General features: G+C 37.4%; 1 protein-coding gene across 1 annotated transcript; it reads left to right on the top strand.

Annotated features, from left to right (window-relative positions):
- The first annotated feature begins 1,946 nt into the window (after nt 1-1,946).
- Nucleotides 1,947-25,133, top strand: LOC127547934 (cocaine esterase-like). The gene is made up of 13 exons (XM_051975065.1): nt 1,947-2,258; nt 9,542-9,746; nt 13,714-13,852; nt 15,543-15,676; nt 15,937-16,090; nt 17,881-17,985; nt 18,879-18,977; nt 19,656-19,796; nt 21,643-21,717; nt 22,419-22,566; nt 23,200-23,322; nt 24,133-24,211; nt 24,851-25,133. Exons 1-13 carry the CDS (start codon nt 2,189-2,191, stop codon nt 25,023-25,025), a joined length of 1,647 nt encoding a protein of 548 aa, XP_051831025.1. The 5' UTR covers nt 1,947-2,188; the 3' UTR covers nt 25,026-25,133.
- The last annotated feature ends 841 nt before the right edge of the window (nt 25,134-25,974 follow it).

Genomic DNA, 25,974 nt, shown 5'->3' with positions numbered 1-25,974 from the left:
AAATCTACTCTACTTGTCTTGAGGAAAGCAGTTTTTTAAACCTGTCAATGAAATTGATCTTTTCAGTATTTTGATCCAAAAGACTTCAATTATAAAAGGAAGATTTATCTTATTTATCTTTTTTACAGAAAGAAGAATCTAGACATTCATGGCCAAGATTTTCAAAAGAAAATGCTAAAGCTCAAATGCTTAAGGAGGCCCTTTAGTCCTTGGAAAGATTGGGAAAATAATGAACAACATGGAAGATGATAAGCATGTAAATTTATTAAAAAATCAATGAAATAGATGATGTTTTCACAGAAGATCATGACAAAAATATGTCAGTTCTCAAATAAAGAGAAGTGTCATCCTTGGGATTTGGGGATATGGAAATATGATGATTAATGATTTTACTAATCACCTTGATTTGCTCAAGCTCCCTTAATGTTCAGAAGAGGTAGAACTGACCTGAGAATCAGAGAAAACTGAGCATTCCTTGCTGGGCATCTCAGAAGTTTCTTGCAGTATTCAAGCATCAGAAGTTCCTTATAGTATCGGTATACTTAACCCAGAACTTCCACTTAGACTGTCTCTCATCAATTGTTCAGTTCCAAAATATCACCTGATCTAGAGAGGACCTGATAAAGTAAGTGATCACACCCAACCACTGAGATTTTTTTTCTTTATAATCCTTGCTCCCTAGGCCCATGTTGAGCTCAGTCTAACTAGACTCCCATGTATACATGTCTACTTACTTAAGAAAAATAAAACCACAAATACAACTTAACTGTTTTGTCTTTCTTAGATCAAACTCTGGAGAAAATGGCTGACAGGGAGTAGAAAATAATTTCACTGCAAAATCTACATTTTAGAGAATTCCTTCAGTAGTAGCACTGAAGGCAGATATATGAATTGTTTTTGGTCTTCTTTAACCCATTATCAACTTCTTCCTCCCTCCCTCCCTTTCTTCCTTCTTTCCTTCCTTCCTTCCTTCCTTTCTTTCTTCCTTCCTTCTTTTCTTCCTTTTTCCTTTCCTTCTTTTCTTTCTTTCTTCCTTCCTTCCTTTCCCCCTGCCTTTCTTTATTTGAGGCCCTAATATACATGATTCTAAACTAGTACCTTGTTAATGCTGAATTCTTTATTATTCGTATCTCTTAGAATGGAGGAAGAGCTGCTGTGCATTAATGTCTACACTGAAACCAAGTCTGTATTTTTTAATAGGACAGTATGGAAAAGGAAAAACAAAATGTTCATAAGTTATTGGATTTGTGGGGGAAAGGGAATAGTGTTGGATTCATATAAAACATGTTTAAACCACTCCCATCCAATTTTATTGGATTGGATTGGATTTCATTATTATGAATAATGAAAATTTGAAAAATGTCTGCATTATTTCTAATGAACAATTAAAGATTTTCTTTTTAATATGTGTTGAATTTCACCAATATAAGGGCAAGAATTGGGAAGGAGAGGGAGACAATGAGCCAGGTATTGCACCTCCTAGAGAAATTAGAAAGATCTGGAGACTTGTAGATAGTAACCACTAGGATCTGGGTGAATCTCTGGAAAGAGGGAACTTTAATGAATTAAAGATTGCTGAGAACAGGGGAAGTGCTCATGAGGAGTATGGATAGTATTGGACATGGAATCAGGAAGACCCGAATTCTAAATCTGCCTTAACTTACTATCTGTGGGATCTTGGAAAAGTCACTTAAATTCCTCAGCATTAAGTTACTCATCTATAAAGTGGAGATAATTCAGCATTAAGTTCCTTATCTGCAAAGTGGGGATAGTAACAGCCCCTACCTTACAAGGTTGTTGTGAGCTAATTAGATGATGTCTATGCTTTGCTAGTACATAAATGCTACTGTTATTACTATTATCTTCCTGGTACAACATGTCCAGTGAGGAGCTAGGCATGAGATGAGCAGCTTGCAGTTTTAAGAAGATGGTCAGGAACAGAGAGTTCTTTAAAAAGCCATTTGTTAAGCATTATTAGCTTATCTCTGCTGGGTGGGTGAATTTTCCCATCTGCTTTTTTAGGGTTGTAATTTAAATTCTCTTTTTAAGCAGCATGAGAGCAATTGTTAACAAGGAAATCAATTCCAAAGCCCTTAGCTTCTAGTTGCCCTTTGACCAGCTGATTTCAGATTAAAGCCCAGGCCTGGGAATTGATCAGGCATAACCAAAAGGCTGTGCAGAGAGAAAGATGTGGAAGACTTTCCTGCTGCCCATACTCTTGACTTGGGGGATCCTGGGCCTTCTAATTCCAGCCCAAGGTGAGCATCTCTGCTTGACTGCCCCAGAGTGGGGAATGGTTTCTGGGGGAAGGTGGGAGAGTATAAAGTTAGTTGTTATTTTTTCTTTTGTTGCCCAGACTGACTGGTTGCAAAGTCTGGAGGTGAGAGGTTATAGTTAATTTTGTTTTCCTGGGAAAGATCTGGGTTTGCTATTAAGGATTTTATGTCTTCTATACGTTACACACAAAATCCTTCCATCAGTGGGATTAGCTCTGGAGAACAACCATCTAATCCGAACAATAATTTAAGTACCAAGCATTGTGCTAGGAACTGGGGGATACAGAGTCAAAGGCAAAAAAGTCCTGCCCTTAACGGGTTAATGGAATGGACATGTGTAAGAATATGCCAAATATGCAAAAAAAGAATATAGGGTAGTTTGGGTAGAGAGGGACTGGTGACTGGGCAGATCAAGGATGGCTTGATATAGAATGTATTTTGTGAATGAAGTCTTCAAGGCAGCCAGGGATTTTGAGAGATGAGAAGGGTGACACAGTATCATTGTGGGCTGTGTAGCAAACTCGCCAATATGGCTAGACAACTGTGCATGTGAAGGAGAGAATGTGTGAGGACAACAGAAAGAAGGAAAAGACCAGGTTTTGAAAAGCTTTGAATATAGTTATTTAAATATATTCCATATGACCCTCCAGAGAGGTAATATGAACCACCGAAGGTTACCAAGTGTGTGTAGGTAGTCTGATCAGTGTAATATGGATATGGAAATATCACTTTGGTAATTGTGTGGAGGGTGTATTGGTGTACAAAAGAATATGGGACTATTGCTAAAGTCCAGCTAAGAGACACCAAGAGTCTGAAGCTGGCTGATAGCTGTGTGAGGGAAGAAAAGGGGATGTTGGAGAGGTAGAAATGACAATGTCAACTGAGTGGATTTGTGGAATGAGTTGAAGTGAGGAATTGAGGACTTTTAAAAACTTGTTAACTTGTGATGTCCTCCACAGTAATAAGAAAGTTTGGAAGATGAGTGAGTTTGGATAGAGAAATAATGAACTTTGCTTTGAATATGTTTGGTTTAATATTACTTCAGGACAACTACTTCAAAATGTCTCATAGGTAGTTTGTGTTATAAGAATGAAGTTCAGGACAGAAATTGTGGCTGGGCATATAGAACTGATAGACAATAGCCTAGAGTTGATATTTGAACCCATTGAAACTGAGAAGATCAATAAGTGAGAGAGAACTGAATCCAGGACAGAGCTGAATTGCTATGACATGTATAATGAATGGATGAAGGAGGCAGGAGAATCAGATAGGAGGAAACTCAATAAAGAGTGATTAATAAAAATCCAGAAAGGACAGTTGGTTAGCTGGGTCAGATGCTGAGAGGGTAAAGAGAATGAAAAGAGATCATTCCCTTTGGTCCTTAAGAGGTCCTTGGTAAATTTGGAGAGGGCAGTTTCAGCTGAAAGATGAGTGCCAGATTACAGGTTTAGAAAAGAGTCATAAAAAGAAGATATTTAGTCTATAGACAGCCTTTCAAAGACAATAATTGAAAAAAGGAAGGGTTATAAACAATGATAGCAGAGATGGTATGACAAAATAAAAGTAATTTTTAAAGTGAGGAATTTTTGGAAACCACAGAAATGATACCCATGTGTGAGGAAATATAGATCATAGGATTATGGATTTAGAGCTTGAAAGACCCTCAGTCTAACCCTCCCATTTTACAGATCAGTAAACTGAGGTTCAAGGAAAGTAAGTGACTTGATCAAGGTCACATAATGAGTAAGTAGAAAAATGACCTTAGATCTTCCTAATTCCAAGTCAGAACTCTGCACAGTGTCTTGATGACTTGATTTTTTATTTTCAACCTCAAAAAATCTGTTCTCATAGAGGAGAAAACTCAAAAGTTCACGAATGACCTATGTTTCAGTACACCTGTGTACTTTTTATTTTTAAAATAATCTTAGTAGAGATGATTGATAAGTTTTTCAAGGTGCCAGGCAGAGCTGTAAGCCCTTATAGATCTATATCATCAATTCTTTTTCCTAGCTCCTCAATCTGGGCCTACCAACTTGTATTTTAAAATATATTTTAATAACAACTACATTACAATGTTTTCCTTGGCAAGCTTGTGCATTTGAAAATATGATTCTGAGAAAAGATCCCCAGGCTTCAGTCACAGAACTCCATAATACAGAGAAAGGTTAAGGACCCTTTGGTTCCTGGGTCAGAGAGAGAGTGTGACTATGGACCATGGAACATAGGGCAGCAAACTGCTTCTGGATCAAAAGATTTAGGACTTTAAGAGACCTTAAGGGTCATTGAGGTCAGTCACTTCATTTTTGAGAAGAGGGAACTAGGCCCAAGGTGAGGAAATGATTTGCAAAAATTCCTGTAGGTGTTCTGTGGGAGGGCTAAGATTCAAACCCTTATCCTCCCTTTCCTGAATCAGTCCTTTGCCTATCCAACCATGGCTCCTACTCAAACCTTTTATATACTCCAGCCCCCACAGAACCATTTTCAATCTTCCTCCTTACTATTTTCTTGGCCTCATGTTCTAAATTTTTCTTCCTCCCTCCCCCCCTCTTAGACAGCAAGCAATCCAAGATAGGTTAAACATGTGCAATTCTTCTGGCATATTTCCACATTCATCATGTTGCACAAGAAAAATCAGAGCAAAAGAAAAAAAAATGAGAAAGAAAAAAAATCAAACAAACAACAATGAAAAAGGTGAAAATACTATGTTGTGATCCCCTTTTATTCCCAATAGTCTTCTCTCTGTATGCAGATGTCTCTCTCCATCACAGGATCATTGGAATTGGCCTGAATCACCTCATTGTTAAAAAGAGCCAAGTCTATCACAGTTGATCATCATGTAATTGCTGTGTACAATGTTCTCTTGGTTGTATTGCTTCCTTTCATGCAATTTTCTCCATACAAGTCTCTCCAGGCCTTTCTGAAATCACCCTACTTATCATTTTTTATAGAACAATAATATTCCATTACATTCATAAACTATAAGTTATTCAACCATTCCCCCCTTCAGTTTCCAGTTCTTTGCCACTACAAAAAGGGCTGTTTTGGATGTGAATCCTTTTTCTTTTTTAATCATCTCTTTGGGAAATAGATCCAGAAGAGACATTGCTGGATCAAAGGCCATGCACAGTTTTATAGCCTTTTGGGTATAGTTCCAAATTATTCTCCACAATTCCACCAAAAATGTATTAGTATCCCAGTTTTCCCATATGCCCTTCAACATTTATCATTATCTTTTCCTGTGATCTTAGCCAATCTAAGAGTTATGAAGTGGTATCTCAAAGTTTTCTTAATTTATATTTTTCTAATCAATAGTGATCTAGAGCATTTTTTCACAGGACTAGAAATGGCTTTAATTTTTTCATCTGAAAATTGTCTATTCATATCCTTTGATCATTCATCAATTGGGGAATGGATTTTATTCTTATAAATTTGAGTCAATAATATATTTTATAAATGAGGCATTTATTAGAAACACTGGATATAAAAATTTTCCCCCACAATTTTTTGCTTTCTCTTTGCTGCATTGGTTTTGCTTGTACAAAATCTTTTTAATTGAATATAATCAAGATTATTCATTTTGCGTTTCATAATGTTCTCTATTTCTTCTTTGACCATAAATTCCTTCCTTCTCCACAGATCTAAGAGGTAGACTATCCCTTATTTGGAGGACAATTCTGTTTGATTCTCTTGTTTAAATATCCAGTTTAAGTGCTGTTTCCTTCAGAAGTTTTCCTAGTCATCTTCAGATTTTTCCCCAAAACTTTATTTTGATACATTTTGTTTTTATATAATCTTCATCCATAAATATATTTCTCCTCTTTTTAAATCCATTCCTTCTAACAAAATATTTTTTTAAAAAAAGAAAAATCAGTTTAGTCAAGATAATTAATACATCAACTATGTCTGATAGTAAATCCTAAATTCTGTACTCATAATTAGCTCCCCAACTATCAAACAATAGAGCCTTATCAAATTTTTCTATTACTTTTCCTAGATGTTTTCTCTCCAATTATTTTGATTCTCCCTTGTATTCTCAGTTAGATTTTTTTGAGGGGGTGGACTATAAGGGGGAAGAGAGAGGAAGGTGAGAACATACATCTTCCACTCATAATGCAAATTTCCAAATTGAAGCCTGTATTATTTTTTCCCTTTTTTGTTCCCAGCTCAGAGCTGAAGGCCTTGCCTTAAGCATCTGCTAAATAGATATTTCTCCAATGGAATAATTTTGCTGGGCTCTGGCAATGACTTTAGCTCTGTGCTTTCTTTCTTTTTATTTATTTTCAATTTTTAAGACATTTTTATTTAAAATTTTGAGTTCCAAATTCTATCCTTTCTTCCTTCCCTCGCCTCTCCTCAACCTGAGAGGGATCATTTAGAATATATATATATATATATATATATACATATATATATATACATATATATATATATATATACACACACATATACACATATACACATATATATGTAATTATTTAAAACATTTCCATATTAGTCATTTTGTATAAAAAAGTCAAATAAAGGAAAAAATTAGAGAAAATGAAAAATAAAATTTTTCAATATTCATTCAATCAATATTAATTCTTTTTCTAGAGGCAGATAGTATACTTCATTATTAGTCCTTTTGGATTGTCTTGTATCAGTATATTGCTGAAAATAGCTAAATCATTCACATTGTACAATATAGCTATTACTATGTACAATGTTTTCTTGGTTCTATTCACTTCAGTATGCATCAGTTCATGGAAATATTTCCAGGTTTTTCAGAAATCATCCTGCTTTGTGCTCCAGGATTGTTTTAATTTGTATTTCTCTTATCAATACTGATGTCATGGTCCTCTTTGAGAACAAAGAACAAACAACATCAAAAGTGATTTAGAGCATTTTTTCATATGATTACAGATAGTTTTGATTTCTTCATCTGAAAACTGCTTATTCATAGCCTTTGACTCTTTATCAATAGAGTAGTGACTTGTATTTTTTATAAATTTAACTTAATTCTCTTTATATCTGAGAAATGAGGCCTTTATTAAAGAAGCTTGTTGCAAAATTTTCTCCCCAATTTTCTCTTCAGTTTTCTGCTTTCCTTATAATTTTTGTTGCAATGGTTTTATTTGTGCAAACATTTTTTGATTTTATGTAATCTAAATTATTTATTTTATATTTTATAATCTCTTCTTTGGTCCTAAATTCTTCTCTTATCCATAAAATTAACAGATAAACTATTCTATATTCTCTTAATTTGCTTAAATCATGTACTCTTTTTAACCTTGGTGTACAGTGTGAGATATTGGTCCAGACTTCGTTTCTGCTATATTCTTTTCCAGTTTTTCCAGCAGTTTTTGTCAAACAATGAGTTTTTGTTCCAAAAACTTGGATCTTTGTGGTTGTCATTATACTAAATTACTATTTCTTTCACTATAATATAATTTGTACCTAATCTATTCTACTGATTTACCACTTTATTTCTTAGCCAATGTGAAATTGTTTCAGTAATTACCATTTTATAATGATATGGTACACCTCGCCTTCTTTTTTTAAACTTTTTATTTTCAAAACATATGCATAGTTTTCAACATTAAACCTTGTAAAACTTTGTGTTTTAATTTTTAATGCCTCCCTTCCCTCCATGCCCTCCCCTAGATAGCAAGTAATCCAACATATAATGGATTATGTTAAACATGTGAAATTCTTCTAAATATATTTCCACAATTATCATGTTGCACAAAAAATCAGATCAAAAAGGGAAAAAATGAGAAAGAAAATAAAATGCAAATAAACAAAAAAAGTGAAAATACTATGTTGTGATCCACATTCGGTTCCCACAGTCCTCTCTCTGGGTGTAAACGGCTCTGTCTGTCACAAGACCATTGGAACTGGCCTAAATCACCTCATTGTTGAAAAGAACCATGTCCATCAGAATTGATCATCATATAGTCTTTTTATTGCTATGTATAGTATTCTCTTGGTTTTACTCACTTTACTTAACATCAGTTCTTGTAAGTTTTTCCATGCCTTTCTGAAATGATCCTGCTGATCATTTCTTATATGACAATAATATTGCATAGCATTCATATATCATAACTCATTCAGCCATTCTCCAACTGAAGGGCAACCATTCAGTTTCCAGTTCCTTGCCACTACAAAAAGGGCTGCCACAAACATTTTTGCACATATGGGTCCTTTTTCCTTTTTTATGATCTCTTTGGGATACTGACTCAACACCTCTGTCTTCTTAAGCTAAATTGGGGGTGGAATTTCTGGGGAGTAGTAGCTTGACTAGTACTCAAGATTCTAAAGCTGGACAGTTCCTAGGGCAGTACCAGAACTGTCTAAAAATGCAATCACCCTTCTCTGGAGTGAGTTCCTTATCTCTGGATCTGTGGTCATCACTTCCCACATTCCAAGGACATTGTAGAGGGGATTCCTACTCAGGTATGGATTGGAAGAGAGAGATCTAAGGTCTTTCCCCTTCAAAGCTTTTGTAAGGGTTCAGATTATAAAGTGAATAACTCTGGATGAGGGAAAGTGGTCAGGATATTTTTTGTTTTTAGGGGTTTTTTTTCAGAGAAAATTGAAGTTAAGTGATTTTCCTAGTCCCACACAATTAGTAAGTGTTAAGTGTCTTAGACTGAATTTAAACTCAGCTTCTCCTGATTTAAGGGCCAATGTGCCATCTAGCTGCCCCAGGACTTTTAACTCTACAGATCACTTTTGGAGATTTTTAATTTCATTTTTTTCAATGAATAGAAATAGATTTTTTTCTCCTTTCCTTCCCTTCTTTCCCACTACAGCAATAACAAAATAACAACAAAAAAAAAAGCTCTCATAATAAATATACCCTATCAATCAGAACCAATTCCTAATTTGGCAATATCCAAAGACATAGCTCCTTCTACATATACCCTGGGTCATTACCTTTTTGTCAGGGATTAAGTAATATTCTTCATCATCAGTCATCTAGAATCATGGCTGGCCATGGTATTGATCAATTAAGTCTTTCAAAGATGTTGATTTGTTCACTACTGTTATTATTCATTTCTATAGGTTACTTGTGAAAGGGGAGTGTTTATAAGACTTAGCCTGTATTAATTTCTTCATCTTACCTCTGAGATGAAAGTAATCATGGCAGAATAAGAGGCCTGCATTCCCATTTAAGGAAAAGGTGGTGGAGTGGAATAGATAGTGGAATGGGACATTTCCAGTGTTTTTTCATTCCTGACCCTCTGTCTATCCCTGCGGATTTTCTTCACCTTTACCCACAGGGGACACGGCTGATGACCCCATCAGGACCACAGAATATGGAGAGATACGTGGGACTCACATCAACATCAAGACACTTGACAAAGGGGTCAATGTTTTCCTGGGAATTCCCTTTGCCAGACCCCCTACGGGGTCCCTGAGGTTTTCTCCTCCACAACCACCAGAACCATGGAATGATGTAAGAGATGCAAGTATTTACCCACCCACGTAAGTAACTTCCTCAGTCTTTCTGTTACCAGATGGGCATAAGGCACCACCATGTTTTAACTAATCTATATCTCTCCTAGTGCCTAAAACATAGTTCTCTGTAGATATTTGTTAACTAGTTTCTTAAATGAATAAATGTCCCAGGCTAGGGCTATGTAGCCTTGAAAATTTTCTTACTTTGTCTACACTTATAAAGGATTTTAAAGCTTCAGAATAGCATGGTAAGGCACTTAGTACACATATTACCATAGATAGGAAAATTAAAGCCTTGAAAGATTAAAAGTTTCATCTGAAGAAACAAAGCTAGTAAAATTTCAGATCCCAGATTTATTGACTCATAAATTATAAGAGTAAGAAGAGGTCATAGAGACCAACTAACTCAATCTTCTTGTTTGTTTGTTTGTTTTTTAAATTTAAGAACTCCTTGATTTTTTGCTTTGCTTTGTTTTGTTTTTTAAATATGACCCAGTTCTTAATATACACCCTTCCCTCCTTGGACTTACCATGGAAACTTTCTTTGAAAAAAAGGCCATTCAATGGACTACAATGCCCATATACAACATTCTGCACTCCTAATCCCACCCTCTACTGAAGGGAGGTAGGTTTCATCATCTGTTCTTTGGAACTAGTATTATTTACAATATTGAATCTGAGTTCAGCTACCTCTCTGGGTGCTTAGGTTTGCATCATTATTGTACATATTATTTTCTTCTTCTGATCATTTTCCCCCTGCATCTGCTCATACTACCCAATATTCTCTGAAATTGTCTCTCATCATTTCTTTTTATCATTATTATTATTTTAAATTTTTTTGGAGGCAATTGCACTTAAGTGACTTTCCCAGTCACATAGCTGGTAACTATCTGAGAAATTCTCATCATTTCTTAGAGTGCAATAATATTCTATTCCATTTATATAACACAATTAGCCTGGCAACTCAAGGATTGATGGGCATCGGTTTAGTTTCTGTGGAGTATCCCAAAAATTTTAATGCCTTTTAAATTTTAACACATCCTGAATGCCAGACTATTTTTTAATAGGTGAGGAAACTAAGGCCAAGAGAGATGAGTAACTTATTCAACGTTGGCTTAAACCAAAGCTTCTATTATGTCTATTGTATTAAAAACAAAAACAAAAACAAAAATAAAAACACAACTCCTAACATTTCTATAGTGCTTCAAGATTTTCAAAATGCCTTCCACACATTAATTCATTTGGAATTTTCACTTTAATGTCCTGTCCTCATATAATTGTTTGTACTAACAATTCTCATAAACTTCTACTGTAATAGCGTGATCTGGCAGGAAGTTTAGAGATCATTTAGCTTAACTCCTTCAGAGGCAAACTGAGTCCCATTGAGGTCAGGTGAATATCCTGAGATTTCAGGATATTAAGTGGTAGAGCCAAGGATCAAAACCAGGTACAGTGATACCTTGGTACTTGTCTGCCTTAAAACTTGTTGAATTCTGTATTTGAAACATTTTGAAGAGAAAAAAAAAATCTTCAGCTCTTCGTGTTTGCTGTGTACTCGTCCACTTGGCTGCCATATTGTTGGAGCAGTAAGGGATGTAAGGCCAGCCAGGAGTATTGCCCAGTCCCTACTCCCAGTACTATTGCCCTTGGTCATGGACAGCTATTTCCTAATGAAGGCTATAGTTTATAGGAGTGTCAGTTTGAAGCCCATGATGCTGAAGTTGTGTAAATTGGTAGGCAGGTTGAAGGGCAACACCTGCATGATAATATGGCAGCAATATAGTCTCTCGGCTCTCAAAAGAATAGTACTGGAAGGGGCATTAAGCAGCTGGCATGATCAGCAGAAGGAAAAGAGGCAGGAGCAGGTGCAGTATCAAGAGTGGCATGAGCATCAGTGCCATGAACCCAGATAGAAGTGGCAGCAGCAGTCATGGTGGAGGTGCAGGTGGAGATGGGCAGTGGAGGAACCAGGATTCCTGGCAGCCCTGTGTCCTGGGTAGAGGCCAGAACCTTGGGTGGCAGAGAGTATGGGTCCATAGCTTCTGCCTCCATGTCCATTTTGTGCCCTTTCCTCCCCACAAGAAATCTTAAATGATTGTGTGTGTGTGTGTGTATGTGTGTGTGTGTGTGAGAGAGAGAGCGAGTATAAAGATAACAGTTCCTCCAGAAAATAAGTTGGATCAAGTAGGGAGCCCGGCTAGGCTGGACTGTCTTGTTTCTTTACAGCTGGAAACTCCACTTGCCCCTTTGAGGAATTGGGTGGGGAGAGATGGTTAGGCTGCAGACTGGAGATGTACCCCCTATAGGAAAAGTTTATTATTACTGATGGCCTTCACCATCCATTGTGCCTTCTGGAACCAATTAATGATGAGAATTGAGGTACCACTATATTCTGACCTTTACTAATAACAACAATTAGCATTGTATAATGCTTTAAAGTTTTCAGAGGGCTTTATAAATAATATTTCAGTTGATCCTCCCTCAGACCTTGGAAGGTAGGTGTAATTATTTCCATTTCCAATATAAACATTCCTATAAGGAAACTGAGACAGATAGAGGTTAAATAACTTGCCCAGGTTTACATAGGTAGTAAGTGTCTGAGACTGGGTTTGAATTCAGTATTACTGACTCCAAATTCAATTGTCTATTCACTGAGCTGCTTAGTTACTTACTTCTGCTTTGTCCCAGAGAACTATTTTAGGAGGAAGAAAGGGTTGCTTTCTTTGTACATCACAATGGGTGGCAAACACATATGCTGAACCTTATTCTGCACCTTTAACTTAACAATAGGTTCTAGCAGTTCTCAGAGTATGGTCTGACACCCTTTTACATGGTCCACAAACACAAAAATATTTTAATAATAATATTAAGATATTTTTATTTATAATATAGTAAATATCAATAGCTATAACCCTTATAAAGAAATACTTTTGGGAGAAAAGCTTCAATAATTTTTAATAGTATAAAGGAGTCCTGACAACAAAACATTTGTGAATCACTACAATAAGAGAATAGAAACAGAATAACAAGAGGGACCAGAAAGGGTGACAGAAAGAATCCTACCTGGGAACTATAAGGACTGATTCTACTTTCCTAATTCCAGGATCGGGGCTCTGTTCATTGTGCTAACCAGCTGCCTTGAAAGAGAACATTTAGCAAATTATCATAAGAGCTTATTCAGAACAAAGTTTAGTCACATTATTCATCATTCTTTTTCTCTTTAACAATAATAGATAATAATGGCTAGCATCAATACAGTGCTTTGGAAGTTATGGAAACATATTCTCTCTAATTATCTCATTTGATCTTCACAAAATCCTATAACATAGTTGTAATTTTTATCTTTATTTTTCAGATGAAAAGATTGAGGTTGAGATAGGGTAAATGACATACCCAGGGTCACACAGCTACTTAGTGCCTAAAACTGAATTAAACTCAGATCTTTCTAGTCTAGGAGCTGGACTCTTAGCCACTGTATCAAAGCTTCTAGATTTTTTCTATGGAGCTCAGATAGAAATAGGGAAAAAATTGTTATCCAAAATATTATTTTTTACATTTAATATTTTATATTCTCTTGCACAGATGAATAAAATAACTTTTTAGAGTTGAATACAATGATTAAGATATGACCTCTTCTGTAGGCTTCAGCATCAAACTAACACTGAAACTATCCTTGGTATGATTCCAGTAATATGCAGGACAACAGGGATGGTGCACCCACCATTTTATTGTTTCAATATGATTTTGTTCTCCATTAACTTGCTTTATTTTGGAAATGTTTTGTTCCATATAGCTTGGAAATCATCATTACTATTTCTGTTATTAATGTTGTCATTAATATTAATTAACTGGCCCAAAGTAAGAGTGGATGATGGGACAAGAGTAGAAATGGAGCTGGAGTCCATTTGAAACCTGACATCGTTATACCCTCAAATGAACAGGATTCCTTCTGTGATTCACTTCAGATTCATTCTTTCCCCTTTTTTTCCCCCAGGTGTTTGCAGGATATCGTTGTTCTAGAAAAACTGATGATGTTCCTGAAAGTAGACTTCCCTATTACTGCTACTTCTGAAGACTGTTTGTACCTCAATATCTATGTACCTGATCATGCAAAAGAAGGGGCCAAATTACCAGTAAGTGGGATCTCTGTAACTTCCACAGCATGGGATGAGAACCCTAAGGCATTAGAACTGGGTGAGACTTTAGGGATTTATCCCAGCAGCATGGGAATAGCCAACTTCAAAATCTCTCTAAGAAGTCATCTAGCCTTCTCTGAAGTTCTCTGGGTCAAGGAGCTCACTGCTTTTTAAGGAAATCTATTCTTCTTTTGAGCAACAACTCACAAAGTTACCAAATGTTTGCTTCTATGAGGCTGAAATCTGCCTCTTTACAACTTCAGGAAACTAGTTTTGTGATCTGGAATGGGATCCATTTTTCCCCAAAAGGGTATTATTCCTAACACAAAGAATTGCTAAGGTATAGCCTTTAAAAATTTTCTTGATCCTCTCTAGACCTGTCATTTCACTGCCGTAGGGAGTTTCACTAAGGGGAAACTTCTACTGATGAAAATAAGTATCTCTTCTGTAACTTGGAGTCAGAGATTTCCTAATGTACTGAGATGCTAAATAATTTATATATGGTATCAGAGCTGGAATGTGATGGGCATTAGTGCACTTGTAGACTGCCTCTGCTTCCATGGTTTCCCCATCTGGAGCGGTTAGGGTGCTAACCACAAAGTTAGCCAGCTGGAACAAGATAGAGATTATCTCCCCATGCTCCATGATCTTTCCAGGACACTGTTAAAAAGCATCATAATTCTTTCAGAAGCAGGATCCTTGGTATCCATGTGAAGAAGCTGTCTCAGCCTAATGTGTCAGTTGCTATCACATATATGTCACAGACAGGACATGAATCTAGTTCTTCCCAATTCCAAATCCATCCTAGGTCTTTGACAAGATAACATTACCATATGTTCTTGGAGAAAATGATATTCCATATGCAAGGATAGATGGTAAAAAGGGCTGGCACATATGCTGAACAGAGCAAGCATAGTCTTGGTTAATGAAATGAGATTTCATCCATTGATCCTTTTTCTTCTAGTAAAGTGAGTAGCCTATGAGAATCAGCAAAAGACATAGCCTGTGCTAGTGATCTGGTCTAGACAAAATGATATTCCATATGCAAGGACCGATTTTAAAAGGGGCCAGCAAATATGCAGAACAGAGTAAGCAGTCTTGGCTCATGAAATAGGTTTTCATCAGTTGATTCTTCTTTTTCTAGTAAAGTGGATAGTCTATGAGAATCAGCAAAAGGCATGATCTATGTTAGTGATCTGGTCTGATTCCTTAGCTTGGCTTTGAGAACAGTTAATGTTGTATATAGCAAAATAGTCACTTACTATTTATAATGCATTCTCTATTGTCTTACTGTTTCTGTGTCTTTTAGAATCTATGCAGGGGATCGGGCTCCTTTTGCCTGTTCCCAAAGGAACAAGGATCCTTTAAAAGATCACATTTTGCTATGTATCTTTGGCAACAGGAGAACTTCAGGGAGCTTATTGTACCAGGAAGATTCCAAGGGAACCCTGAACTGCCTCTAAGTCTGGCCAAATAGGCTCTTTTTGTGAGAGTAGATCTGATGCATATCATTTCTACTTTTGATATATAGTAACTTGATAAGAAATAAATTTACTCACATTTAGTGCTACTTTACTATAGGATTCAAGGGAACAGGATACATTGTTTTCCTATTGAACAAGGAAGCTACAGAGCCATGCTTAGTGGGATTTATTCCTATAAATAAAATCTTGTCTTTTTCCTGCAGGTGATGGTGTGGATCCATGGTGGTGGTCTCCTTTTTGGCTCTGCTTCTATGTATGATGGTTCGATATTGTCGGCCTTCCAGAACGTGATAGTGGTCACTATCCAGTACAGGCTGGGTATCCTTGGGTTCCTCAGGTGAGATTTGCCCCCAAGTGAAATCTAAGTCATTTGTCTCGATGAGGTCCTAATGTTCATGTCATCTTTTGCCATACCAACAAGCTAAGCTTACCATAATAGAGAAGTAGAGAATCTGAGTTCAAAATATGACTATGTTGCTTATGATGTATGTGACATCTATCAAGTCACTCTATGAGCCTCAGATTCCTCATTTACAAAGTGAATGAACTAGATGCTCTTCTTCAGAATTCTCAATCCTTGTCTAAAATATCTTTCAGCACTGGGGATGAGCATGCAACTGGCAACTGGGGTTACCTGGACCAGGTGGCTGCCCTGAGGTGGGTCCAGGAGAACATTGCCCATTTTGGAGGAGATCCTGACTGTGTGACCATCTTTGGCGAGTCTGCTGGGGGAATGAGTGTTTCCTCACATGTAGGTGATAAATGACCTCAATCTGAAAAGAGCCTTCTTATTTAGACTAATTATTTTGTCCTCAGGGTGGTCCCAAACACTTTTTACACATATTTCATCCAAGAATGTGGGTTTTTTTTAATTTACTGACAACAAAGGAGAAAAGGTAAAAGAAAAGGAATGAGTCATAATGATAATAATAACCATGAACTGATGCATCAGGGATTCCTAGTTTTGCTATTAAGAATACCTTTCTACTAGCTCTAATCCAAGCTTTGTCATAGCTGAAAAAAATCATCACTCTGCACCCAACTTAGCCAGGCTAAGTTTAGATCATAGACTTAAGATTCATTAGGAAGCCTATAATCAAAGCTTTTCCAGATTGTTAATGACACTGACTTAACAATGATAAATAGTATTTGTGTAGATAGCACCTGAAGGTCTGCAAAGTCCTTCACATACAAGATTTCATTTCACCTTCATAACAGCATAATATATCATTTTATGAATAAAAGCACTAAGGCTAAGATTATTGGGCTTTTTCAGAGTCTCTCAGCTAGCAAGTGTCAGGAGCAAAATTCAATCTCAAGGTTCTTCTCACTCCCAATCCAACATTCTATCCAATATGCATGTGTCAAACTCAAATTGAGATTGGAGGGGAGAGGTGTCTCTAATCCTTACGTAATGATCCTTGTGGCCTCCATATTGATAGTTTTTAATTGCAATGTTCTCTCTGTTTAATTATATTTTTATTTTGTAAAATATTTCCTAATTATATTTTTTGGGGGGGAGGCAATTAGGGTTAAGTGACTTACATACTTAGTGTACTAAGTGCATTAGCCCACAGGTAATATGTCTCAGATCGAATTTGAACTCAGATCCTCCTTTCTCCAGGTCCAGTGCTCTACCCATTGCACCTCCATTCTGTTCCTCCCGATTATATTTTAATCTGGTTCTGGCACACTCAGGTTGTCATCCTCCAGCAGTGCATTTGACAGTTTGACATAATCTATGTATGCTGTCCTGACACAGGTACCAGGCTATGATGTGACATCTGGTAAAGACATCAATGAAGGGATAACTATGATAAGGATAATAATAGCTCACAGGAGGTAGCAGGATAGAGGATTGGAGAGGACCTGGGTTCAAATCCTGGTCCTGCCACTTACTAGCTCTGTGATCTTGAACAAATCCCTTCCCTTCCCTAACCTTGGGTTTTTTTTTTTTTTACTAGACTGTAAAATCCTCAAAGGCAGGTGTCTTGATTTTGTTTCTCTACCTCCAATGCTAAGCTCAATGCTTGAAATATAGTCAGTACTTTACTAGATTTTTTAAAAATTCTCTAATGTGTAAAAGGAGAAGTATGAACTTAGTTGTAAATCTATGATTCTGATATAGCAGGCTAGGGTTTACAAAGCATTTTACACCTGTTGTCTCATTTTATAATCACAAAAGCTCAGGGAAGTCGTTAGGGCCAAGTACAGGGATGTGGAGATGCAGTGAACAAGCACAGGCATTTCATCATACCTTGGACTTCAATCACAGAGAGACCTGGACAGCATCCAACCCTAACTAGGCTGCCTTTATGTTAAATTAGTATTTAGGCCTGGCTGGGCCAAACGACCCAAAGGCCAGGGTCCCACAGAGAGCCTGCTGTTGGCAACTGTCCTAGATGGTTAGCTTGGGGGTGGGGCAGGGTAAATAACAGTCCTAGCTAACAGACTCAGTCTCCTCTGTCTCTGCTAAGTCAGGAGTGTCTGGACCTCCTACAACTGCTTGCTCCTCCACTCTGCTGTGCTTTGCTCCCCCAGGTTCTGTCTCCCATGTCCAAAGGGTTGTTCCACAGGGCAATCATGCAGAGCGGTGTGGCCATCCTCCCAGGCTTTATTTCTTCCAACTCAGAATCCATTATAAGAGTAAGTTCCTTGTTTTTGATCTTTATAAGCCCTCTTATCCTTTCTTAAGTTTATTGACCTCCCAACCCCATGGCCCAGTCCCACTGACTTTTGGGCTCTCCTGTGCTAGAAAAGGGTTCATTGGGACCATTGAATGTTTAAGCTGAAAGTTAACATAGAGATAATTTAGTCCAATCACCCTCTTTTACAGAGGAAGAAACTGAGACACAGAGAAGGAGGATTCAATTCCTTGCTCTTCTTCCAACTATGCTTGTAATTTTAAGAAACTTAATTTCCATTCTTGGAGCCTCAGTTTCTTCTTCTGTAAAAATGGGTTAGATTAAGTGGTTTTTAAAGTCTTTCTAGTTCCAAATTCTATGTTCTAATAATCCCAGTACAGAAGTAAGAAGAGTTCCTTAAGAGCACCCACATGCAAGTTAGATGAAATCATCTGTGAGGTCCCTTCCACCTGCCACTTGTCCAAGGATACATAATGAGTTGATGACTGAGCTAGGACCAGAACTGAGGTCTCTGAGGCGATATTAGGGTTCTTTCAACATACCAGACTCCCTTGTATCTCCTTTATAAGCAATGTATTTTCACCCTGAATAAATGGTTAAACTCTTTGGAGGCAGGGACTGTGTCTTTGTAACATGTCCCTGCCCATTCCCATCCAAACTGCCTGGCACTGAGCCCTGTACACAGGAAGCTTGTAATTAGTGGACTCATCCCTTTAAGTATTTAGACAGATCCCCATTTGGTCTCCATTTTGCTATGACTGTATCATCACCCATCCATTCTTTGTTGGTTTTTTTGGTAGTTTTTCTACTGAATTGGTTGAGATTCTTCTACTTTTGAGTAGATAAAATATTCAGTTATAAGAATACTAATTCTTTCTGGTTTTCTCTTTGCAGCACATTGCCAACATGTCTGCTTGTGAGGATTATAGTTCGGCTGCCATAGTTGAGTGCTTAAGAAATAAAACAAAAAGAGAGATCCTGACCATTAGCAAGGTAAGTAAGATGAAATGGAAGGATTAAAGAATCATTAAGAGTTGCCAGCTCCGCCTAGAGCAGGAGCTGGACATTCATTCCTAACACTTGTTCAATTCCTTATTTTGATAAGCAATGGGACAAGGATCTTGAGAATGTCACTAATTCTCCAGGTCTCAGTTTCTTCCTATGTAAAATGGGAAACTTAGACAATGGTCTCTAAAGGTCCTTCTAGGTCTAAGATCTCTTCCATCTTTAACATTTTATTTTCTAGTGGTCCTTTCCAATCCCAGGATCCTATGCTTTAAATATTTAGTGTTCTTAGTCCCCTTTCCAGCACTCTATGATCTATGTCCCAGTTCTAAAATTCCATATTCTACAATTTTTTCTTCTAAGATTCTTTCCTATTCTAACATCTGTTCTAATAACCTTCTTTTAATCTTTTTTATTCTGTAAGTTTATGGTTCTATGGTTAGAGTTGTGAGAGTACCATGACCAAACTTGGTTTCAGAAATAAATATACTCAAGTGGAAGACAGATTATATGGGGTTGAGAAAAGATTGGAGGCAGAGAGATTAGTTTAGAAACTATTGTAATAGGGCAGAATGGTGATAAAGAAGTAATGAACTGCATAAAGCTTGTGTGGGATAAACATTGTAGAGGAAGACTAGCCTTTTCTTCTGTGCTTTTTATCTTTAGCTTTTCAAGATAATCCCTGGAGTGGTTGATGGGAAGTTCTTCCTCAAACATCCTGAAGATCTTTTGGCTTCTGGAAAGTTTCACCATGTCCCCTCTATCATCGGTGTCAACAATGATGAATATGGTTGGATCATTCCTGTTGTAAGATCCTTGATTTTTTTTCTACCACCAATTCTCCTGCATGAGTGGAATGACATAACAGGAGTAGGTGTACAAAATGTTTAGGGATCTTGGTAATTTTGATCTCTAAAGAATCACAGAATTTAGGAGTTGGATGGCACCTTGGGTTACTATGGAGATTAACCTAGGGATGAATTTCTACAGCATCTCTCACAAGTGGGTATCTAGCATTTATTTGAAAACCTTGAGGGGTAGCTAGATGGCACAATGGATAGAGTCCTAGCCCTGAAGTCAGGAGGACCTGAATTCAAATCTGCCCTTAGACACTTAATGCTTACTAGTTACATGACCCTGAGCAAGTCACTTAACTCCAATTACCTCTCACCCCCCCGCAAAAAAAAAAACCTTCCTGAGAGAGGGGACTGGTATCTTTTAAAGCTTCCCATTTCACTTTGAAACAGCTCTGTTTGAGTAGGTATCATTATATTAAGCCTATTTTAACTTCTATTCATTATTATTCCTTATTCTGCCCTCTGGCCACACTGAAAAAATTGTTTATTTTTTCTTTCAAATTTTCTCTTCCACATGACAGCCCAGAAAATACTTAGGCAGTTACCATATCTTTCTCTGTTTATCCTTCCATATCCTATTCAATTTTCTTTCCTAGGTTAAATAGTCTTATTCCCTTTAATAAATCCCCATATGCATGAATTGGAGCCCTTTATCATCTTAACTACTCTCCCCAAATAATCTCCAAATTGTCTGTTTTCTTCCTAAGATATAGTGCTCCAGAACTGAACACAGTCCTCTGGGTGTAGTATGATCAGTATATGGCACAAAAGAATGATCATCTTACTACTGGAGATTCTGACTTTTTTAATGCAATTTAAATTTACATTGCATTTTTCCAGGCCATGTTGCATTATGGACTCATTATAAACTTGTGGTCCACTAAAATCCTCAGATCTTTTAAAATAAGATATTGTCTAACCATACTGTCCTCATTTTGTACTTGTGAAATCAATTTTTCCTGAACCCAAATGTATGATTTTGCATTTGTTCACATGAAATTTACATTTCTTCTTATATTTGATTCTCTGCTCTGAGCTGTTAAGATTCTTTGATAACTTGATTGTATCAGCCATATCCCTCTTGGCTTTGGTATCATTTGCAAATTATATGTTCCTCTCATCTATGCTTTTAGCAAATTCGTGCTTTCCCAGTTTTCCATTGAAGAGTCAGAGGTGACTTCAAAGTCTATTTTCTCAAAAAATTGCATGACTGTTTTACCTACTCATTTTCTCAGAGAGGCCCAAGGCAGTTCTGGTTGTCTTTGGTAAAAATACATACATATATTCATACATTCATACACACATGTATATATATTCTTTATTAGTTTCTTTATCTTAAAGACACAGTTAATACCAGTTCACATTGGGTCTACAGGGATATTAGATATGCCATTGAAATAATTATACATTCGTTGCTGTGTCTTAGTCCACATGATTAAAATTGAAATATTTCTATGGGTCAGATGGAAAGGCTTCTATGTGTTTCATTTTTAGTGTAATAGAGCACTGTGAGTATTTAGCATTATTGAGTATATATTGGTTATTATGAAATGTGTCCTAAGGTTTGCTTGCTGTGTCCCAAGTATTGTCCGGTATGTGCCAGGCAATGTGCACTAAATATTGAGCTAAATACAGGTCCAGTATTATGTGTGCTGGGCATTATTTGGGAGTAATTAAACAAACCTATAGGGATGGAGTTTGCTTAAAGAAAGAAATGACTTCCTTGGGTTAAATTAGTTTTAAAATATGTAATGTTCTCCAAGTCTACTTATGATGCACTTTTTCTCTCAATGCAGAGCATAGGTATCTCTAAGTTCAAAGAAGAAATGAGCAGAGAAAGCATCCAAGAAATATTGTTGAACCCACTCATGGTAAGATTAATAAGGAAAAATTGACTTTCTTTTTCTTCCTTCATAGTCCTAGACTCATGGCCACAGAGTTGGAAGGAACACTTAGAGGCCATCTATAACAATAATTATAAAAGTTACCATGTATTTGTAATACTTTAAAGTTTGCAAAGGAACTTACAAATTATTTAACTTGACTTTTACAGCAATCCTGTGAGGTAGGGGCTACTATGACCCTCAGTTTACAAATGAAGAAAATGAGATTAAGTGATCTGCTCAGAGTCACACATCTAATAAGAGTCTAAAGCTGGACTAAAACTAAGTTCTTCCTGATTCTAGGCGCAGTGCTCGATCCTCTGTATCACTCAACCTGGTCTTTCTTCTGTGAGCCCCAAATATCTTCCCCCCATCCCCAACAAGTTATCTAATATCTTCTTGCAAAATTGAATCCCAAAAGACTAAACTCTGGGGAAGCAGCACAAGGATGTGATGGGACTCAGGATTCCACAGAGACTTTGCCCAATTTACTGGAAGGCTTCTTACTCTTACCCTCCCTCCATTTCTTCTCCTTTCCACTCCTTTCCTTCCTTCCTGTTCAATTTCTCCCCTTCATTTTATGGACTCTGTAGTCTCATTTCTTAATTAACCAACATAAAATTCCCAAACAATTCAACCCAGCTAAAATCTTTTCTCTGTTAATATTTCTTTTGCTGCATCTCATATAGGGTATCCCTCCTGAGATTGTAAACATAATGATGGACAAATATTTAGGAAATACTGAGGATCCTAAAGAACTTCGAGCTCAATTCCAGGAGATGATGGCAGAATTAGTCTTTGTTATTCCTGCCCTCAAAGTGGCCAAATATCAACAGAGTGAGTATTGACTTTGAGCCTTTATCAGAACAGTGGCATAAGGTCTCATCTCTGCTGAGTGACGTATATCTCACCTGTGCATTCACAGAGGTTTTCTGCCCTTGGTTTTAGCATGGTAGCCTTAAGACTGATTGAACCCCCTCAATCACCTTTCTACTCTTATCCTCCCTATTTGTACCATTTCCATGAAGGTTGTGCTTACTAGGTATTGCCAACAAAAATAGCAAGAGTCATTACCCACATTTCTATGGTATTTTATGGTTACAAGCCCTTCATATGCCTTTTCCTTCTGTATCCTCACATCAGTCCCATGAGGATAAAGAGCTGAGGGATTATTCTCTTTACTTTATAGGTGAAAAATCAGCCTAAGAGAATTAAAAAGATCTCCCCTAAGGTTCCATAGTAGATCAGCAGCAAAGCCAGGATTCCAGCCCAAGTCCTTTTACTCCAGACCCCAGCACCTGTCCTTCCTCACAGCATCACTCTTTGACAGTACTTGTTTAGGGGCTGCCCTTTAGGAACTTGCCTGTTAATGATCAGCAACCATTGCCCTCCATTTCAAAAGAGGGAATCCATGACACCGGATCCTGTTCAATATCTCAGTAACTGTGGGCATTTCTCATGCTTGCCTAGGTCCCACCTCTCCAGTCTACTTTTATGAATTTCAGCATCGACCTAGCATATTTAAAGGTATCAAGCCAGATTATGTGAAAGCGGACCATGGCGATGAGCTGCGTTTTGTCTTTGGAGCTCCTCGTAAGCAATGGAGACTGTGATTGGGTGGGTGGGTGGGGAGGTAGGGGAGATTTGAAAAGGGACAGAAACCCTGGGGCTTTGGATTATAAACCCTGTCACCTGCTCTACTCTCTCTGACATCTAAATGAATTCCAATTTCTCACCTTTCCATATATCAGCTCATTTAATCCTCATAACAGCTCTGTGAGGGTAGTATATGGATGTAAAATGATCAGTCCCATTTTAGAAGGAAGGAGAAGACCTGGAGGAGGAGAAATGATTTCCAAATACACAAGTTAACAATAGTAATGTTAACAGTGGATATTTTTATAGCACTGACTTTATACATTTTATCTTATGTGATCTTCACAACAATCTGTGATGTAGATACTATTATTATTCCCATTTCATACTCCAGGAAACTTGGGCAAACACACATTCAATGACTTATCTGGGCTTTCTTAGTAAATGGTAGTGCTGGGATTTTATCCCACTTGGGCTGTACCCCAAGTCTAATGTTCTATGAAGCACTGACCAAGAAGCCAGCTGGCCTTTGAGAAGACAGATGGCCTAAAGTCTAAATGTGAACAAGAATTTGAGTCTTGGCTTTGGAGTCAGGCAGAGTTAGGCACAGATTGCATAGGTCAACAGAAATCCTGGGAGTTTTCTTAATATCAATGCAACATGTTGAAAACTGCACTTTAGGAAAATGACCTTGGGGGCCTGAATGGGATTATTTTGGAAAGAGAAAAGGGAAAGAGAATTTTGGAGTGGGGGAAACTCTTATATTTCATGTTGACCTTAATAAAGCTGTTTCCTTTCTGTTATTAGTTTTAGGTGGAGCCACAGAAGAGGAAAAAGTACTTAGTGAGAAAATAATGACCTACTGGGCAAACTTTGCCCGAAATGGGTGAGGATCCTACCCCCTGACAAGGCTCCCTGCAAGGGATCTCTTAATTTCTTGTTCCATAGGGGAAAGAAATTCCATAATTCATAGAGGTTGGTTGAGAGAAAACAAAATGATCTATCACCAGTTGAGTAAGGCCTGCTGAACAAACACAGCCCTTTCCTCAAGTTCATGGCCCAGGGATCACACATGTTCACCTTGGAAGGAACACAAGGATGAGAGGTGCCCTGACTATCCCACACTATCACCCCTGAGACCTTGGGACCTTTCTTCTTCCTGAGAAGCAGCAGGATGTATTCTGGAAGGGGCAAGGACATTATTGACTTTGGCTGAGGCTCATCAGAATTCAAATCCTAGCTCTGCTTTTCTTAACTTCCCATTTGAATGTCATCTCTCTATACTTTCTCCTTTAGATGGTTCTCTTCAAAGGTCCACATGAGATTAAGCCAACCTGCATTAGGGGAGGTGAACAGGTCTGATCTCCATAGTTGCTACCTTCCCTGCCCTCCTCCTCTCCCTACAACTTCTCAGAATTCAGGACCTATTCAGGAAACAGTTCAGGAGTTATTTAGTCGAGTAGATGTTAATTCAGTGACATCTTTTCTTCCTAAACCTATGTGTTTTGTTTTTTTTTGTCTGTAGGGACCCAAATGGTGCAGATCTACTGTACTGGCCAAGCTATAACCAGAGTGAAGAGTACCTGCAGCTGGGTCTCCAGCTGTCTGTGGGACGGGGCCTGAAGGCAGAGAAGATGGAGTTCTGGGTGAAGAACTTGCCTCAGAAGGAAGCAGCAAACCCAGATGACCAGCAGTCATGAGTCCTAAGCCTAAACTATTTTTGCTACTGTTCCTTGTCTAATAATTTTCAATCATTTTCTTTAAATAATTCCTCAATATCTAATAAATATATTATACTTTGGATCAGATATTTGACTCTCAATCATTATTACTATTAGAGAAGAATTAAACTGACATTAAGATGGGATTTCATGATATTATATAGAAGGGAGGTAGCCTGTTTTAGTGGATTAGATGTTGAGCTTGCAATCAGGAAATTATGAGTTTAAATCCTACCTTTGGTACTTAAAAGCTGTGTCCTCACTTTTACTCTGAGCTTCAGTTTCCTCATTTGTTGAATAAAGGGGTTAGACAAGATAGATCTCTTAAAATTCCAGCTCTACTGTCTATGCTAAGGCCATTCCGTCCATCTTTCCCATAGAAAAGAATCCTTTATCCCCAGAATTATGCCAAAAAGGGCATAATCACCATTTGACAAAACAAGAAAAGTAAGGTTCAGAGAGAAGAGATGGCTTGTCCAAGGCCACAGAGATAGCAAGTTGCAGCTGCAGACCTAGAAGCCAGGTTTTCTGATTTCAAAAACAACATTCTTTTGAGAATACTTTGCTGCTGCTAGGGAGTGGTGTCAATAGCAGCATCTCTGCCCTGCTTTATAGTTTCACAATCACTTTAAAGATGGCATTTTTGGTGAAAAGGCAGTACTTTAGTGTAGAAAGTATATGAAGCCTGGAGTCCAAAGTCCAGCATTTGAGTTCCAGTGTTCCTTCTAATTATGAAGCAGCTGAGTGATATCAATAAATCAATGGATTTTGAATCAGGAGAACCTGAATTCAAATTCCACTAGACTGTTATTCATTATGTGACTGATCCCTGAAAAGCCACTTAAGCTTTCTTAGCCTTGGTCACTTTCTCTACAAAATGGGTATAATATTGTAATCTATTTCCCAGGTAATCAAGTGTCTTGTAAGC

Source organism: Antechinus flavipes, chromosome 2, assembly GCF_016432865.1.
Source record: "Antechinus flavipes isolate AdamAnt ecotype Samford, QLD, Australia chromosome 2, AdamAnt_v2, whole genome shotgun sequence".
Classification (NCBI taxonomy): domain Eukaryota; kingdom Metazoa; phylum Chordata; class Mammalia; order Dasyuromorphia; family Dasyuridae; genus Antechinus; species Antechinus flavipes.
This window is presented reverse-complemented; position numbering and strand designations above follow the sequence as displayed.

Bases quoted from the DNA above. Each gene is read 5' to 3' on its own strand.
- LOC127547934 (XM_051975065.1), top strand. From the start codon at position 2,189: ATGTGGAAGACTTTCCTGCTGCCCATACTCTTGACTTGGGGGATCCTG. The intron at 2,259-9,541 runs GTGAGCATCTCT...CTTTACCCACAG, and splicing joins CCTTCTAATTCCAGCCCAAG to GGGACACGGCTGATGACCCC. The intron at 22,567-23,199 runs GTGAGTATTGAC...ATGCTTGCCTAG, and splicing joins AGTGGCCAAATATCAACAGA to GTCCCACCTCTCCAGTCTAC.